The sequence below is a fragment of the Mesoplodon mirus genome, assembly GCF_964341445.2.
Source record: "Mesoplodon mirus genome assembly, chromosome: 11".
In the NCBI taxonomy this organism is placed as follows: Eukaryota; Metazoa; Chordata; class Mammalia; order Artiodactyla; family Ziphiidae; genus Mesoplodon; species Mesoplodon mirus.
The window spans coordinates 80829318-80848629 of record NC_138987.1 but is presented as its reverse complement, the minus strand read 5'-3'; the positions used below and the strand labels follow the sequence as shown (position 1 = coordinate 80848629).

The 19312-nt window shown below is 41.4% G+C and overlaps 1 protein-coding gene across 2 annotated transcripts in view; it reads right to left on the bottom strand.

Annotated features, from left to right (window-relative positions):
- Positions 1-19037, bottom strand: part of TM7SF3 (transmembrane 7 superfamily member 3) — a 44958-nt gene extending 25921 nt beyond the window's left edge. For both annotated transcript variants that reach the window (XM_082636218.1, XM_082636217.1), the window contains exons 1-5: positions 18788-19037; positions 8405-8559; positions 4647-4797; positions 1469-1589; positions 397-568 (exon numbers count right to left, since the gene is read on the bottom strand). In XM_082636218.1, coding sequence (XP_082492344.1) covers positions 397-568; positions 1469-1589; positions 4647-4797; positions 8405-8559; positions 18788-18878 — 690 coding nt within the window. In that variant the 5' untranslated portion in view covers positions 18879-19037. The remainder of the gene's footprint in view (positions 1-396; positions 569-1468; positions 1590-4646; positions 4798-8404; positions 8560-18787) is intronic.
- Positions 19038-19312: the final 275 nt, after the last annotated feature.

The window sequence follows — 19312 nt, the reverse complement described above, 5'->3', positions numbered from 1 at the left end:
CGTTACACAGTTTCACATTACTTTTTCTCAAAACACTATAACCTTTAGACTTGCCAAATTTTTTTAATCTAATAGTTATGGGAGTACATAGAAAATTACCACCCACTTCCATCCATAGCTCAAGATTACCAGTCATAGATGTGGCTGCAACTAAAACATAACAAAATTTACACGCATCTCCTCAAAAGCCAATGTTACTTAGGGATATCACTAGCAATGACTCCCAAGGTGATAATGAAATAAAAGAGAAAAAGTGAGAATCCCAGAAAAACCAAGAAAACAGTTTAAAAGAAAAAAAAAAAGCTCCTGGTAGCTTCTCCCCTTCTCAACTCTTACAAAGGCATCACAGTCTGGCCACAAATTATGAGAGTCAGATTTACTGAGAGTCAGATTTACCTTGACAGCATTGGCCTGCACCTGAGGCACTTCGGCCATCCTCTGCAGGTGCCTTAGCAATGCCTCTTCAGTGAGGTCGTTCTCCGGCAAAAAATACTGATAGACGTCATACTGTAACCTCCACCGGGAGTCCTGGCCCGTCTTGACGTCACACGGCGGAGCATCTGCGCCTCTAAAGTCAACCAACAAAACTGAACATCAATGTCTTGTGCTGCAAGTCTCATCTATAAGAAGGAACCAAAAGCTGGAACTTCAAACTTCTGCAACAACGATTCCAAGTTTAGCACCACCAAGAAAGGAGAGGCAGTATGTATGGTTACATAACCAGATGTGAGTATCAGTCAGGTTGAGTCAACTGCCCTCTTTGCTGCTTGCTGGCTGTGTGTATGTGGGCAAGTCACTTCATCTCAACAGCCCTTAGGGGGCCTTTCTGTAAAATAAGAACAGCAGCCCCTTCTTCATAAAATTGTTAGGATTAAATGACAACACACAGCACTTAGCAGCACCATGGATGATACACAGGGAGCATTTCAAATGTTACTCAAATGTTACTATTATAGTTACATTACTATATTATAGTTATATTACATTACAATATATTACAATAAATTAATATATACTATATTATAGTTACATTACAATATACACAATAAGTTAATATATACTATATTATAGTTACATTACATTACAATAGTTACATTACTATAAAAGTAGAAACTAGGGCAGAATGTTAATTAAAATAATAAAATCCTTACAAAACATATGAGTGTTTCATGCCTCCAGAATGTTTTCTATATTTAAAACTCCTTACAAAAACTAAGATGTACGCTTAAGCTCCTAATAAAGGCTCAACATCTGGCTCTTCCTAAGAATGAAGGGAAACAATATTAACTGTAAATGACAGCTCGAGTATTAGTAACAAAGCTTAAATTACTTCCATTCCCCCCCAAAAATTAAGCAATTCCATTTTGCTAAAGAGACACTATGGATTTTGAGAGAATTTACTCAATTTACACAACAGCGAGCCATGCACGTCCTAAAAGGAGTTTTAGGAGTCGGGAGACAGACATACCTCGCATGACCTAGGTTTGCTGGAGCAAATTTGATAGTTGTTTCAAAGAAATTATACTCCAGGTAAATGTTGGAATCGATATCTAAATCAAACTCCAAATTACAACCACCAGGGATAGGATCTGGATGGAAAACAAGGAAGTTACTTAACATAGAATTCATATATATTCAAACCACACTCGGAAAAACAGACCCCCCCACCCCTTATAAGAACTCCCAATATAGAAGTTAAATAGACAGCTTCTAGTTTTGCACTACCTCATGGGCTAAGGGTAAAGTTCACTGAGGTTACGGGCTGTGGAACAGGGATTAGAAGACCTTTTCTGTAAAGGGCCAGATAGTAAATATTTTAGAGGCTTTTCAGACTTGATGGTCTCTGTGGCAACTACTCAACCCTGCTCTTGTGGCAGGAAAGCAGCCATAGATGATATGTAAGCGAATGGGCTGTGTTCTTTTGGTTTTTTTTTAAGTATCGGATTTTTAGTTGCTTTTCTTTTTTTAAAAAATATTTATTTATTTATTTGGCTATGCCAAGTCTTAGTTGCAGCACACGGGACATTAGTTGCAGCGTGCAGGATCTAGTTCCCTGACCAGGGATAGAACCTGGGCTCCCTGCATTGGGAGCATAGAGTCTTAACCACTGGACCACCAGGGAAGTCCCTGGGCTATGTTCTAATAAGACTTTATGTACAAAACAGGCAATGAGCTGGATTTGTCTTGCGCTTTGGAGTTTGCCAACCTCTGCACTAGAGTTAAAAAGGTCAGAAGAGGCAGAGATTCTTAAGCTGGGGTCCAAGAGTGGGTTTCAGGGGCTCTATGAACACCTTGAAATTGTATGCCAAATGTTGAATGTGTGCCTTTCCTACATAGAGAAGTTTTTATTAGATTTTAGTATGCAGAATAAGGGTGTCCACTTTTCACATGACTCTTTCAGCAGGGAGGAAGATGGTGTCATCCTCACTGCTGGAAGTATATATAAAAGAGTAAATGTGTATATATAAAAGAGTAAAAATTTGAAAATCTCAAGAACCCCAAGACCACGTATTAGAATAGCATATGTATAATTAAACAGAAAATAAATTGGGGGTATTTAAGTTACATTAGTAATGTGGTTAAAACAGTTCTTCTTTTCTTATTAGGAATCCTATTCATAAACTTCAAGCAAGACAACACTTAAAGAAGTCACTTGACATTACTTCAATTCCATGCAAAGAACTGTATACAGCGGACTCAAGTGGAGAAGCTAAGAACAAGGTAAACCCATTTAAAGGCTTTTAAGATCTCAACTTCATACACTCATCCAATCATTCCCACAGCTGGTTCTTAGTTTCCATAAACTGCTGGAACTCTGCAGATTTGCAATGGAGATACCCAGTGTGCACTGTTTCAATATTCTGTGGAACCTTCCTCAGAATTCTATGCTCTTCTTTCACACTCTCCTTTCCCTGCATTTACAAGTATTTACCACACCTGAGAAAAGCATGTGTACTATAATTGACACTCCACTGTCCATAAATTTTCTTGTGCACTGACCCTGAGGGAAGCTTGAAATCTATCATTTTTCAATCAGGTAATTACCCTTTTGCTACGTAACACTGTCTTTCTTCAACTCCAATCACTTTTTGGCTTCTACCTCCTTTACTAGTTATTGCAACCTCTCCTTCCCTTTACTACCAAACTTTAAAAGAATGTAAATTTCCTTACCTCACCTTCACTCCTCAATCACTATAATCTAGTTTTCACCCTCATTGTGCCACTAAAATGACTCTCATTAAAGGCCACCACTGACTCTGGGTTGTGCTATCCTATGGACACTTTCAGTCACTCTCTTGATCTCTCTGCAAAGTACTATTTACCACTCCTTACTTAATGCAGGATGTCCAGGCTCTCCTCTTACCTTCCTGTCTACTCCTTAGTCTTACAATTATTCTTCAGCAGTTAGCATCCCCCAGAAACAGTCTGGCACGTGGTAGGCACTAGGAAGTTATCTGCTATTATTTTCCCCCCCTAAATCTCTAAGTTCATGCCTGGACAATCTCACTCACTTCCATGGCTTTTACTAACAACTATTCAGTTGGATATCTAACCTCACACCTCCACTCCAGGCCCTTATTTTAAACTGCCTACTATACATTTCCATCCAGGTGTCCTATAAGGGTCTCAGATTCAATGTGTCCCAAACTGAAGTCACCATCTACCTCATCCCAACCCCCTAAAACATCCAGTACCACAAAAACCCTATCTCCATGCCTATTTTGCAAAACCACCTCCCAGCTGCCCAAATGGGAAGCCCATGCTCCCCACTTGTACAATCCATAACCACTGGTCATTGCATCTTGTCAATTCCACCTTCTGAATATCTCAAACCCAGCTCCGCCTCTCCATCCCCCTCTAGGGGCCTTTGTTCGCATCTTCATGTCTCACTATGAGTCCTGAAAGCTGTGCTGTCTTGACTCTGCTATGCCCTCTCCAACCCACTCCTCACACTGCTTCTAGAGTTAACTTTCTAAGAGATGAAATGCATCAGATCATTCCTCTGCTTAAAAACTCACTATGGGGCTTCCCTGGTGGTGCAGTGGTTGGGGGTCCGCCTGCCGATGCAGGGGACGTGGGTTTGTGCCCTGGTCCGGGGAGATCCCACATGCTGCGGAGTGGCTGGGCCCGTGAGCCATGGCCACTGAGCCTGTGGGTCCGGAGCCTGTGCTCCCCAACGGGAAAGGCCACAGCAGTGAGAGGCCCGCGTATCGCAAAAAAAAAAAAAAAACTCGCTATGTTCCTCAGCATAGAGTGCAAACCTCACGTTGTACACCAGGCCCTTCACACCCTGGCTCCAGCCACACCCACTGTTCACCATCCTCCAAACACCCCATTCTTCTTCCACGTCTTCCTCGGCCTCCGATAACCAACTAATGTGTGAAGGACCATGTCTTGTCTTTCTGTTACAGCTTCTCCAAGGGCTCCTTAAATGTTTTCCAAATGAATAAATGTGTTCTCCTACTCCCTACCTGGGCTTTCAGTCATCATGCTAATTCTCTGACTCCCCTGCTGTTAATACCTTTCTGACTCAAGGTGTTGTACTTATAATAAACACTTTTAATAGGATTATAGTTTTCCCTAAATTTTCACACACAAGTCCCGCATTCTGGAGAGTAATGGGGAGTTGACAATAGAAAGGTTACCGCTTTCCGAGTAGGAGAGTGGAATGGCCACATTTTGGACAGGCTCAGGGTCTGAAGTCTCCAAGTGCCAAGTGCATATACTCTGCTCTGGTCTAAGAATGAAAACCAGTCCTTTGTCAGTGCCTGTTCCCGAGGCATTGGGAAGGAGAGTCTGCAATAAGGAAAGAAGAGTCATCATGAATCGGGAGTCGAGCAGAGAGCTTAAATTTTGGGGTGGATCTAGTGTGCATGCCCTACTCCAAAGCTTCTCAAAGCAAAAAGGAATAAACACAGACCTTCCTTAGATGGTTAAAGAATTCTTTTCACCACTATGTGCACGTGCCCACACATACACATGGAGGAACTATTTAAAATATACGTCTTTGGGCTCCCCTGGTGGCACAGTGGTTGAGAGTCCGCCTGCGGATGCAGGGGACAGGGGTTCGTGCCCCGGTCCGGGAAGATCCCACATGCCACGGAGCGGCTGGGCCCATGAGCCATGGCCGCTAAGCCTGCGCGTCCGGAGCCTGTGCTCCGCAACGGGAGAGGCCACAACAGTGAGAGGCCCACGTACCGCAAAAAAAATAATAAATTAAAAAAATAAGAATAATAATAAAATAAAATATACGTCTTTGATCAGGAATAACAGATACACAGAAAAATCCCCAAGCTTTTCAATTCCCTCAGGATCTATTATGTCAAGTACTAAGACTACTGGGTAAGGACTACTGGGTGAATGACAAACAATTTAGTGATGAGTCTGATGTCCTTTATTCAAGGGAGGACAACCCACGGATTGGGGGAGGAAGTGCCTCACTAGCTGTGGAGTCCTATTCCCAAGGGATATGGGGCATGAACTAGTTTTTTAGAGCATTAGAAGGGCATGCTTGGCTAGGTCAGCATTTCCTTAGAAGTCGAGCAGGTCCTGTTTTCTAGGCTAAGCTGAGCGGGAAGATTGTGGTCAGTATAAGTTAGGTTTCCTTGACAGGGGTTCCCTGTAAGTGCAGGCTGACTTAGGTTTAGATTTGTGACGTGGACCAAGCCATTGGGGCAGCCCCCATTTGTGGTCCCGATATACAAATTAACTTGACCACTACCAAGACAAAAATATAAGCTCTGCCCCCAAAGAGTTCAGTTCTTGAAAAGCTTTTTAAAAAAACTGAGTTGTAAGTAACATATTATAAATTACACATAAAGTATACTAATGGTAGGTTTTGGTAAATGTAGGCACCTGTGACACCATCACCACAACCAAGACAGTGAACACACAGATCACCTTCTTTGTGCCCCGTTCTAACCCTTCCTCACACCCTGGCCACTCTCCTATCCCCTGCTCCCATATGCTGGGAAAGCTTTTTGAATAACAAAGTATTAAGTTAAGAGGTAGTAGATTCAGAGTGTTTTCTTAAAGCTAAGGAAATAGAAAAAAGTGCCAGATGGGTTTCAATTTGACAAGCGTAAAAGAGAATGACCCAAATACTGAGTGAGGAACTACAGGGTCAGCAGTTTCGAAGAAGTAACTGCTAAGATGACCCAAAAACTCCAAAGTGCCACACTTCATCAGGAAGTTACAACAGAAAGTTCTCTTCACAGACTCACTTCTAGAGCTATGTGCAGTTCTGGTTATCATCTTCTCAGCAGTATAAATACAGTGAGAACTAAAGGCAGTCCAAGAAAGGAACACAATTATAATTCAGGTTAACTAAGATCCTTTCTGCATGAAAATCGAGGACCAAGATGCTATTCATCTAGGCCATTTTTGTCACATTAGTAATGCTGGCCTCCCTTTATCTAACCTCAGTTTCCTCAAATGTAAAAATAGGCATTAGAACTACTTGGTTGAACTGTTACGAGAATTAAATTAACTACGTGGAAAACCAAATGCAAGAGTTCCTAACTAGGAGCCCCAAAGGCCCAGTGAGTTTCCAGAGGTCCCCATGAAATAATACAGATGAAGTGATACATTTTGCCAGGTAGAGAGTCCTGAGATTTCAGCAAATTCCAAGTCTATGGCCCCAGGAGCTTAAGGATCGCTGGCCTAGCACACAGTGGGCATGCAATAAATATAAATGCCTTTTTTCTCCATCCTTTCTCTTCCTTCAAATGTTGTCTCTGCTATGATATTATTAAGAAGGAAATTATCTCTGTGCCATTTTACTATGCATCCTATGTAAGGGCCTGAATAGAAAGTTTCCATTTGAATTTAGTCCCAGAAAAAAACTTCACTTCCCCTCAAGAACTGGCATGTAAGAAAGTTATGAAATTTAACATGCTTTGATTTCTGCTCTGGCTGCAAAGAACTCAGCCAAAATCAATATATGGGTCATAAAAAAACACATATATATATATGGGTCATAGACACTGTTATCTCTTCAATTAACATAACTTACTCCTTCCTCTTTTCCTTGAACAAACCTTTCCGTTTCTAGTCTATCAGATCACCACACACAACTTCAAAACCTTCGTGGCAGAGACAGGAAAGCAGGAACAAAAAATACCAAACACTTAGTTTGAAAGATACTGTGACCCATGCCCATAAGATATATAGGAATTGGACTAAGACAGCTCTGTTTAGCAAATACCAGAATATTAGAAGGTAGGCTTAGGACAAATAAAAATGCAGCACAACTTTATACAGAGTGAAATTCATTTATTTGTCTAGGGGGTCATATAGACTAAATAGAAATAGATTTGTAAAAGGTTAACATAAATGGCAGAGCCTTAATAGCTTAAGCTGACCCAGGACATTTGAAAACCTTCCCAGAGCTGAGGTTGAGGTTCAGGGGTGTAGGGATGACCTCTGTAACAGGGTCCTCAATGCCGCTGGAAGCAAAGCACTGCACTGGTTAAAACTGAGTGTTAGGATTCTTTTGTTTCCATGAGACTCCAAAGAAGAAAGCTGATCCTACAGGAGTCTTAATAAACTTCAACACTAAATGGCTGAACGACAAAGCAAACCCATTAAAATGTACTCTCAGGTAAAAATCACCAAGGACACAGTAGGGTAAGAAAAAGAAAAGGTGGGAAGTATGAGGGAAGCTTAACCGCAGACAGGAGACATTTGGTACAAGCCACCCTCCCCCAAACTCAGGAGCATCACCCCTCTTTAGGTCACCACTCAAGAAAGGCCTGTGATACTCACCTCTTAGCCAGTCTAAACCACTAACTTGACAGGACCCAATCTTGATTTTTTAAAAAAAAAATTTAAAACATACACTTCTCCACAAATTTATCACCCTTTGTTAAGATGGTATAGGGGCCCCAAATTCTAACCACCTCTTGGAATTACGCATTACTGCGTTCTCCCACATATACGCACATTGTACATGTAAATAAACTCTTTTTTTCCCTTCCTGTTAAAAAAAGAAAAAAAATTTAAGACATAAAGTGGCATCAAATTCTAATGCTCGGGACTTCCCTGGTAGCTCAGTGGTTAAGAACCCGCCTGCCAATGCAGGGGACATGGGGAAGATCCCACGTACCATGGGGCAACTAAGCCCGTGCGCCACAACTATTGAGCCTGCGCTCTAGAGCCCGTGAGCCACAACTACTGACCCGCACGCTGCAGCTACTGAAGCCCGTGCGCCTAGAGCCTGTGCTCCACAATAAGAGAAGCCACTGCAATGAGAAGCCCGCACGCAGCAACAAAGACCCAACGCAGCCAAAAAAAAAAAAAAAAAGTGTCTATAAAAAAAAAAAAAAAATTTCTAACGCTCATGCTAAATACAAGACCCCAAAATGTGGAAATGGCTTTTATGGAAGTAACTCTTTGTACTTACCTCAGAAAAAGAAACTGTTGTATTCTGATACTGTGAATGTATTTGGAAAATAAGAAAAGTAACATTGCTGGAAATATGACGCAAAATAGCTTCCTCTGGAAAGGGCTTCTTGAGCTCCAAGTATGTAAATTTCCCCACAGAAAATTCAAGAAGACCTACAATGAGAGAAACGTTTCATTGTAACACTTATATCTCTAACAATGATTTGTACAAACTGCATACTTAAACACAAATGCATGGCTAATTTAATCCTCAGAAAAACCCGTTGAGATAAATATTATTATTACTGTTCCTATTTCACTGATGAGGACAATGAAGCTCAAAGGGGTGAAACTGCCCGACTCCGCTAGGAAGGGTGGAACTGAGAACCTAAGGGGAAGAAAGGTATTTCAAGAGATGTGAAAAATAGGCTGTTCAAGGTGCCTGGCTCCCAGAGCCCAGGAAAATCCCCCTTCTGGTAGCAGCAATAACAACTCTATTCAGAACAGAGTCCCTGAATTTAAGGATTAACAACGCTGATGAGTTACTAACAATCGTGAATGCACGGGTACTAAAGATTATTACAATCTAGTGAATTCTGAAGTCAGCCCAGCTAGAAAGACACATCTGGCTTCAATTTTACCCCACCATTTACTAGCTGTGTGATCTCAGGCAAGTTACTTAATTCCCTTAAACCTCAATTTCTTCATCTGTCCAATGGGACTGAAGTACTCAGCTTGCAAAGGAAGATGTCATCATCACAGGCAAAAATGTCTATTGAGTGTCCACACCAGGAACTTCATGAATCATAGGGCTTCTGGGAGAAGGAGCTTTTCGTTTGTTTGTTTAAGGATCAAGTTCAGAGTCCACATAAAAGATAGGCTATACCAAATTCTCCAACACCTCACCTAGGCTTTCCCATTTGTCCACTTGCCTCCACTGTCTGCTTGTGTTTCACTCACTCACTGTGTCTTATCTCCCAGCTGCTCACCAGTTCTTTCCTTTTCCAACCTAATTCTCAAGGAATCCACTAAATAAGCTGCTTTGACTTCTGTGTGGTTCTGGGTTCCCATCTCACCCCCTGCCCTAGAGTCAGTGTGTCTTTGCGTAAACAGCAGAGGAGCCTGCAAGCATTACATAAGCAGTCTTGGGGGCTGGAACCTAAAAATAGGAAAAAAGATTTCAATTTAATAGAGATGAAAAGTAGTTGATGCGGTAAAGATTATATTCACCAGAGTCCCACAGTGGAAGGATCATGTTTTATTTTAGAAGGAAATTTGGGTCAGTGGGAGCTAAAAGAAAACACCCCAGACACTAACTCATTCTTCTGTACTGTTTCCTAAGAACGCTAATTTTTTCAGCACTTTTTGTTGTTCTTGTAGTTAACACAAGTACTCCATTTGGATGATTAAAAAAAAGACTATCAAGAAAGGCTAACCAAGAAAGCCAAACAGAACATACAAACATTGCTAGAACTAGAATAAAGGTTACTCTCTATAAAATTTCCCCAAACTCCATGATATTATTATATTATTTTCATAACTTAATTTTTTAATTGATTGTAGAAAAAAAGGTTATTTGTGGTTCTAATTTAATTTCTAAAAATCCAGAGAAAATTTTAATAGTTGTAACAATGACAAATGAAGGTGGTGTATTTTCTATTTATGTAACTGGAAAGACATTTCACCTTTTATGTGGAACAAAACTCCAGCCTGAATAGAGGTAAAAATATTAGGAAGTGGCTAACAGAATCTACGGAAGTCTGGAAAACGTGGGGAGATTTCTGGGTTTGTTTTTTTTTTTAAAGGGGAACAAGGAACATTTTAATATTCCAGGTCTTCCTAGCATCAGGATTACTTTATTAGGAAACCAAATTCTACATAAAATTAAGTGGACCTCGGTAAATGGCCCTAAAAACTTTTCATGTATTGCACTTTAACTTTGGTCCCATCCATTCCCCACCTTCCAACTCTTAAAACTATCCACAAATTCCAGTCTAAGAGCAGTCTGTTTCTTTTCCTAGGAATTAATTGGATTTCCATCCTTTAACTGTCCAAAGCACTCAGCTCATTTACCGGCCTGCCTTTTCGAGTTACATTTTCAGTTTTTCTGTTTTTTCAGTCCCTCCCCATCCCATTTTCTCTATTTGACAAATACTTATTTTAGTACTTATGGACTAGTCGCTCTGCCTATTGAATACTGTGACCAGAACTGATGTAAGTAAATTCGTAAAGGTTATAATCACTTAACTGACACTTAAATTTGCCCTTAAGCCTATTTTAGAAATTTTCGATGATCTTTACGTCTGTCTCCCATTACATGGGCCTTGAATCAAAATACTACCCAGAACATTTATAAGCCCTGGAAGAGACTGAAGCTATCAGTTAGTGAAGTGTTTGTTTTCTTAACGTTTCCTTAATCTATCACACAAGGGTGAAGATAAATCACAACTCAGAAATACTTGGAGAACCAAAACTTTCAGTGATTTAAAAGACAGTAAGGAAAGACAGAAATTAAAATATACTACTAAACAACTGGTAACTTAACAAAATAAGTAGGGGTAATAAAAGTAGGTATTCCTGGGAATGTATGTTAAGTGCCTTTTCTTTCTCTTTTTTTAAATTTATTTTTATTTTATTTATTTTTGGCTGCATTGGGTCTTCGTTGCTGCGCATGGGTTTCTCTCTAGTTGCAGAGAGCGAGGGTTACTCTTCGTTGTGGTGCACGGGCTTCTCATTGCGGTGGCTTCTCTTGTTGCAGAGCACGGGCTCCAGGTGCGTGGGCTTCAGTAGTTGTGGCACGCGGGCTCAGTAGTTGTGGCGCACGGGCTTAGTTGCTCCACGGCATGTGGGATCTTCCCGGACCAGGGCTCGAACCCGTGTCCTCTGCATTGGCAGGCGGATTCTTAACCACTGTGCCACCAGGGAAGCCCTAAGTGCCTTTTCTTTACACATTTCACTGTTTATCAGATTTCTATAGCGATAATGAGGCGTTCTTACCAGAAAGGAAATGCACAGTTTGAAAAAAACCTCCTTCCTTGATGGCACTCAAAACACAGGTTCTACCTCAACTCTTCATGTGAAATTTATAAAACAGGGACACAATTTAGACAAAATGGTGACACTCTCAACACTCAACGGGTGTCACCTGTTTTGTTTTTCCCTTAAAATGGTAATATTGTTCCAGATCATACATAAGCCATATTTTAAAAGGCAAGATCTGTAGAGAAAGTTAACTCCTCCAGCAAGTACACTGTACAGAAATAATCACTATTAACAGTTTGGTATACATCTTTCAGGATTTAGGCAGATATCAGCATGAGCATCTCTATGTAGATGGAAAAAGAAGGACACAAATATGTTTGGTATAGCCATTTCATAGATCTTAGATATCTTTCCACATCAACAGATAATTCTAGCTTTATCATTTTAAAAGCTATATAATATTCCATTATAGGTAAACATGATTATTCAACCAATCCCTTACTAATGAACATATAAGCTGTTACCATTCCAGCATGAATAAGAAATAAGAAATAAGACAGTTCTATTTTGTGAAAGAATACTCTAGAAAAAAAATATACATATGTGTGTGTGTCTGTACATATATATGCCAGGCAATAAACCTATTTGAGAAGGTTTTTGCTGTGACGGTGTAGCAGATCACCTTTGATTTTAAATGGTTAAAATAACTAAGAAGTCTTGTTCTCATTAAGAAAATCAGAAATGAAAACAAACAGCTTCTGTGAGAATATAAAATGATCATGACCAAAACAGTAAGTGACAGTCTCTGCTTCCGACTTCTTCAAGAAGAACACCTGCCATTCCAGAAACAGATTTCCGAAAGCTTCCAAAAGGAAGATGATGCCTACTAACCCTCCTTCCCCAGTCAATTGCCTGTGACAAGAACCAGAAAGAAGCCAGATAACAAAGGGGAGAGACACTGTATACATTATTTTTTAAAAACTGGTCACTTGACAAAGTAAGTAGGGCTATTAAAAACAAGTACCGGGCTTCCCTGGTGGCGCAGTGGTTGGGAGTCCGCCTGCCGATGCAGGGGACACGGGTTCGTGCCCCGGTCCGGGAAGATCCCACATGCCGCTGAGCGGCTGGGCCCGTGAGCCATGGCCACTGAGCCTGCACGTCCGGAGCCTGTGCTCCGCAACGGGAGAGGCCACAACAGTGAGAGGCCCGCGTACCGAAAAAAAAAAAAAAAAAAAAAAAAACAGGTACCTATGGGGTGTATTTTAAATAATGTTTTCTTTACACATTTCCTATTTTTCATATTTTCTGTAGTGCTCATGAGGTGTCCTTCTTAGAAAGGAATTCTAATACAGTGGTTATCCACCTTGGTTGTATGTTACAATTATCTGAAGGTGCTTTCTAAAAGATATTGTTGCCTGGGCCCCTCTCCAACCAGTTAAATCAAAATTCCTGGGGTTAGGGTTCAAGTATCAATTACAAAACAAATACTCATTAAAATAACATTCAGGGACTTGCCTGGTGCTCCTAGTGCAGGGGGCCCAGGTTCTATCCCTGGTCAGGGAACTAGATCCCACATGCATGCCGCAACTAAGAGTTTGCATGCCGCAATTTAAAAGGAAAAAAAAAATCCCGCATGCCGCAAAGAAGATCCTGCAGGCTGCAACTAAGACCAGTCGCAGCCTAAATAAATTAATTAATTAAATTTAAAAAAACCCACATGCCTACAAAGAAGTGCACAAAGTTTACACTGCCAGATCAAGAAACAGCACTCTGACCTCTTAGAGGTCTCCTGGTGGCCTCTTCCAATCACTACCTCTTCCCTCCTCCCCAGAGGTAACCATGATCCTAACTTTTAACACCACAGATGGACTTCTTTTTTGAAATTTAATTAAATGGAATCATACAGCATGAATTCTTTTGTGTCTAGCTTTTTAAAAATCAACATTTTATTTGTGAGATGCATCCCAGCTGCTACCGTAACTGTTATTCATTCACTTTCATTGTTGTATGCTTCATGAAATAAATATACCACAATTTATTTATCTATTCTACTGTTAACGCACATTTGGACTATTTCTAGTTTGGAGTAATTATAAATAACTCCATTCAGACAATTTTTTGTATGTGTCTTTTGGTGCACATGTACACATTTCTATTGGGTAGAACCTATGAGTAGAATTATCAGGTAACAGGGTATACTTATGTTCAATTTTAGTAGATACTCCTGAACAGTTATCCAACATGGTTTTGCCAATCTAGACCTCTATCAGCTTGTGAGAAGGTATTCCAGTTACACAGTACTCTCACCAACGCTTGGTAAGAACATTTTGTTTTACCTATTGGTTATTTAAATATCCTCTTTGTGAAAGGGTCTGTTAAGCCTTTTGCCCATTTTAAAAACTGGATTATCTGTCCTTATTGAATTTTAGGAACTCTTTAGGCATCACGGATACGAGTATTCTGTCAGATATGTGTTACAGATATCTTCTCCCACTCTTATAGCTTGTCTTTTCACTCTCGTTACCTTTAGATTAACAGAAGTTTTAATTTTAATGTGGTCCAATTTCTCAAGTTTTTCCTTTATGATTTTAAAGAATTCTTTGCCAACATATTCCAAGATCAGGAAGATACATTCCTCATGTTAACTTCTAGAACTTTGTTCTACCTTTCACATTTGAGTCTAAAATCAACCTGAAACTGATTTTTATGTATGGTGTGAGGCGGGATGGTCAAGGTTCATTTTCCCATATGAATATCCTGTTGACATAGCAAACTTTATCGAAAGTAGTTTCCCTACTGCTCAGCAATTCCACCTTTCACATAAGTCAAGTGACATATGTGAGGGTTTATTTCTGGACTCTTAACTGTGTACCACTGGTCTATTTGCCTATCCTAACACCAATATTACACTATTGGTGTTATGTTTGGGGCATATTAATTTCTGCCCCAAATTGTTCTTCCTCTTCAAGACTGTCTTGAGTATTTTTGGCCCTTTTTCATTTCCATATAAATTTTAGAAAGCAGCTTGTCAATTTCCACAAAAAAAACTCTGCTGGGATTTGACTGAGATGGCACTGAATGTATTAATTTAGGGAGAAATGATACCTTTATAACACAGAATTTTTCTAATCTACGAATTTGAGATATCCCTCTATTTATTTTCTTAATTTATCTCAAGAATGTTGGATCGTTTTCTCTATAGAGATTGTAACATATCCCATTATAATTATCCCTAAATATTTAATATTTCTTGATGGTATTATAAATTTACTTTTTATTTTCTATTTCAATTTCTAGCTGTCTCTTCACCAACATGCCTTTTTTTCAAGGCTCTCCAGGTGATTCTAATGTCCAGCCAGGTGTGAGAACTCCTAACACAACATTTGATGAATTAGGGAAGGAAAGCTATATTTTTTCCTATTCTTAGTTATCTTTATCTAACTTTTGTGTGAAAATCCTCTGGCAATCCAAGAGCCATTTCACAATTTTTATAGACTACTGTATATTAAACAAACCAGTTATGGTTTGAGTCCTGACTTGCAGGGCTCTGTCATATTTGATGTTCCGGAGTCTCACACAGTGCCAGGCACCTGGTTGGCACACAGTAAATGTTTGGTAAATGATAGTTGAATTTTGTGACCTCAGACAAGTAATTATTTCCTATGGGCCTCAGTTCCCTCATGGTAAAATGCAGGTAACTGTGGTGCACACATCATGTGGCTGCTGAAAGTATCAAATGGGAAAAAATGTGTAAACTGTCCAATACTACACAATAAAATATCATTATTAGTTTCTATTAGCTTTCCAATGTTTCAGAGGCTCATGTCCTTATCAAAAAAAAAAAAAAATGCAGGCAGTCAGTATGGTCCCCCTACAAATAAACTAGTGGGAAGACGAGGTCTAACAGGTATAAAACGCCCAGCACATCGAACAGCGAGTTGAGAAAGTGACCTCCACAGAGTGACAAGGAAATATACTCAAAGTCAAGACAACTTTAACAGTCCAGCCTGGCAGAAACTGCATTTCATTTCTACTCATAAAAACAGACATGGCAAAGGAAGACACAAATACAAAAATATATCCTGAAGAGGTTAACAGGAACTTAACTGCACTCCTAAGTCATCTGGAAAAGGATGAATCAGAAACATTTTTTGAGGGATAATTAGATCTTATGACTTGAGGAGTGAACAGGAAAGACAGCACATCAAGGATATTACAGGGCAGGGCTTCCCTGGTGGTGCAGTGGTTAAGAATCCTCCTGCCAATGCAGGGGACACGGGTTCGAGCCCTGGTCCGGGAAGATCCCACATGCCGTGGAGCAACTAAGCCCGTGCGCCACAACTACTGAGCCCGCGTGCCACAACTACTGAAGCCCACGCACCTGGAGCCCGTGCTCTGCAACAAGAGAAGCCACCGCAATGAGAAGCCCGCGCACCACAACGAAGAGTAACCCTCGCTCTCTGCAACTAGAGAGAAACCCATGCGCAGCAACGAAGGCCCAATGCTTTACAAAAAAAAAAAGAAGGATATTACAGGGCAAATGGCTAACACGAGACTGAGCACTTACGCTGTAGCTCTCCTCTAAAAAGCAGTGGCTCTGCTTTTTCTGGCAAAAATGTTTCTTCCCATCTAACCTACAGCAGGGGACCCTTTTCTATTTTTCATACCCTTCCTCCATTCCTACCCAGAGTCATTCTTCCTTTCCAATAATTCCACTCTAAAAAGAGCTGCCCATAAAGAAGATGTGGCACATATATACAATGGAATATTACTCAGCCATAAAAAGAAACGAAATTGAGCTATTTGTAATGAGGTGGATAGACCTAGAGTCTGTCATACAGAGTGAAGTAAGTCAGAAAGAGAAAAAACAAATACCGTATGCTAACACATATATATGGAATTTAAGAAAAAAACATGTCATGAAGAACCTAGGGGTAAAACAGGAATAAAGACACAGATCTACTTGAGAATGGACTTGAGGATATGGGGAGGGGGAAGGGGAAGCTGTGACAAAGCAAGAGAGAGGCATGGACATATATACACTACCAAACGTAAGGTAGATAGCTAGTGGGAAGCAGCCGCATAGCACAGGGAGATCATCTCGGTGCTTTGTGACCGCCTGGAGGGGTGGGATAAGGAGGGTGGGACGGAGGGAGACGCAAGAGGGAAGGGATATGGGAACAGATGTATATGTATAACTGATTCACTTTGTTATAAAGCAGAAACTAATAAAATAAATAAATAAATAAATAAATAAGAGCTGCCCAATCCCAATATGTTCCTTTTCTTTCTCAATCAGATCCTAAACTTGCAACCTTAAAATTTTCCACCTCTTCCTTTTTACTATTTACTGAAATGTACCTCCATTGTTTCTGCTTTAACTCAACAGAAAAATTCTGGACAGATTTGTCAACGCTTAATCTTCATAATTCTCTTCAGATGGAGTATTAAAAACAAAAACCGTTCAGCTACTTGAGCTAGCCAGCATTCAACTGCCCCACCCAATTTCTCATTGATACTTTCTTATGAATTTTCATTAGCCCTAAAAGGTGAAAGGAAACACAAAAATGCACACACTTTTGAGAGAAAGAGAACACTTGCAACTAACTACACAAGTGGCCTGCTACCTTCCTTAAGCATTATGGACAGCACAAACTTGAGAAGGTTCAAATAGCACTCTGCTCAACTCCTATCACTAGGTAAGTTCCTGTGAGTTACCAGATATGAACCTGAATCAATAATGAAAGGTGTTCAGGGTAGCGGGGAACCGGGACTCCAAGAGAAGGGAAAACTGTTTAGATGTATGGTTCATCTCCTGCTGGTCACAGAAAGCACCATCCTCAGACATTCTAGAACTCGATCTGCCACGTTTAAAGATTCACTTAGCTTCTAAGCCACTACTCAAGGTGTTTAGCTCTTCCTGCTAAAGATGGGTAAATCCTCCTAACTTACAGCAGCTACTCAATTTCGAGTTTGTATAGTCATCAGAATCATCAAATAGAAATCCAGACATTTTCCAGGAGGATCATGCAAGTCTGGAACTAAATCTTCCTTAATTTCCACTCTGATCTTCATCTGACAGATGTGGAGAATATGAGCTTTCATTAACCCTCAGCAGTCAAGTTCCCACCTGCTGTCCCTCTCCTGCACAGAACAGCAATACTGATGCAAGGCCAGAAGAAGAATGTGGCTGAAGAAATAACAGTGCTGTAATCACAGAAAAGAGGTGAGAAAGTGTCTGGAAAACATTAATTTCTCAAATTACTTCTCTCGTCTGATCGTCTGTGAACTCAATCTCTCAGATTCTTCACCTTGGAAGAATGGAAATAGCCATATGAGGAATGAGAATTCAGAGAAGAATTAAGTGTAAAGCACCACACTAAGTAAAACATTCTCACTGGAGGGCAGCTTTGTAGAAGTGGAAGACCATGAAATTTACAGCAAGACACACTTGGGTTCATCTGCTGTCTGTGCCCCTCTTAGCTGTTTACTTGTGTAGTGAGCATCGTCTTGGGCCTCAGGCCTCAGGTTCATCCTCCACCAGTGAGGACAATAATTATCTAACAAGGTTGTAAGGATTAAATAACACTGCCACGAAAAGCACCTGGCACATACTGCACGCAGTGAATGTTAGCGCCCTGTTATAAATAAGGCTATTTTTTCTGCAAAACTATAACCGCCCTTTTCAGCTTTGGCCTTAAATTCTAGGCAAAAATTCTAGGATTCAGTTTGCACAAGTGCTTTTCACAGATAAGCATTCAGAAACAGAATCACATTATTCAGAAAATATTATGTTTCAGAACTACAACTAGTCTCTTAAGCTCGAAACAAAACCAACAATGTTCTTGACCCCATGGAAAAGCACATGATTATCAGCTTCATACAATTAGCGCTTTTTACCGTTTATATTAACAAACCACCAACTGTTGCTAAAATCCATTCACCAAGCACATGACCTATGGTCTAAAGTCCCATTCTGGGTTCACTTTTCCTCCGAAACTCCGTAGAGCATAACCAGTTTGAAAAGCACCTAGATTTTGGAGTACAAAAACCCGCTGCACCTTGGCTGCATCAAGACTCGCAGTCCAGACGCTCAGACCAGCCACTTGGGAGCAAAGAGGTGTTTTAATGTATTAAATTAAACCTACAAACATGGCTGCACCCTAAGGGAGAGAATAATGTGTCTGAACAAGAGAGTTTCCTATCTCTTCCCATTCCCCCAACCTAAATTAAGAGGTTGACAATAAGGCCTCCTTAGCAATGGGACTTGCCTTCTGCAGGAAAGGACCTCGATCCATTCCTGCCGGTTCTGAACTCAGCGCCTCCCCTGCTGCGCGGACAGAGCCCGGCGTGGACTCTGACCTTGCAAGAAATGCAAGACCAAGTTTGGGTTGCAGCAGTCAGGCGCCCCCGACCTTACCCCCGCTGGAGTTCCCGACGGTCTCGGCTCCGCCGACCGCCGCCGGTTCCGACGCCAACACAGCCAGGAGCAGCAGCCGAAGGAGCTCCATTGCTGCCCCAGCCGGGCGCCGCCACCTAGCCCGCGCTATCCCGGGGCGCCCGCGTCCGGCGCCATCGCTCGCCAGGTGCACGCGCAGCACACCTGCCAGCCCCGCTGAGCCCGCGCGCCCCCCGCCCCGGCAGAGGTCTCCAGTTCCGGCACTCAGCCCAGCAGCGCGGCCCCACGCCTCCTCCCGCCCTCACGTCACGGCGACGGCGCCCCCCGGGGCGGGGGCGGGGACGGGAGCGGAGGGGCGTGCCCGGGCGGCGCTCGCCTCCTCCCTGCCCGCGGCGCTGCGGGCACCCTTGCGCCGGGGGCTGCGACGACCCCAGGAAGTTCTGGGGTGTAACCTGTACTTCTCACTTTGGTATCTTTCGCACTTACGAAAACTACCGTTCGAGTATAAAATAACCCTTTCTGTTGCGGCCTAACGTCTCCAGGCTC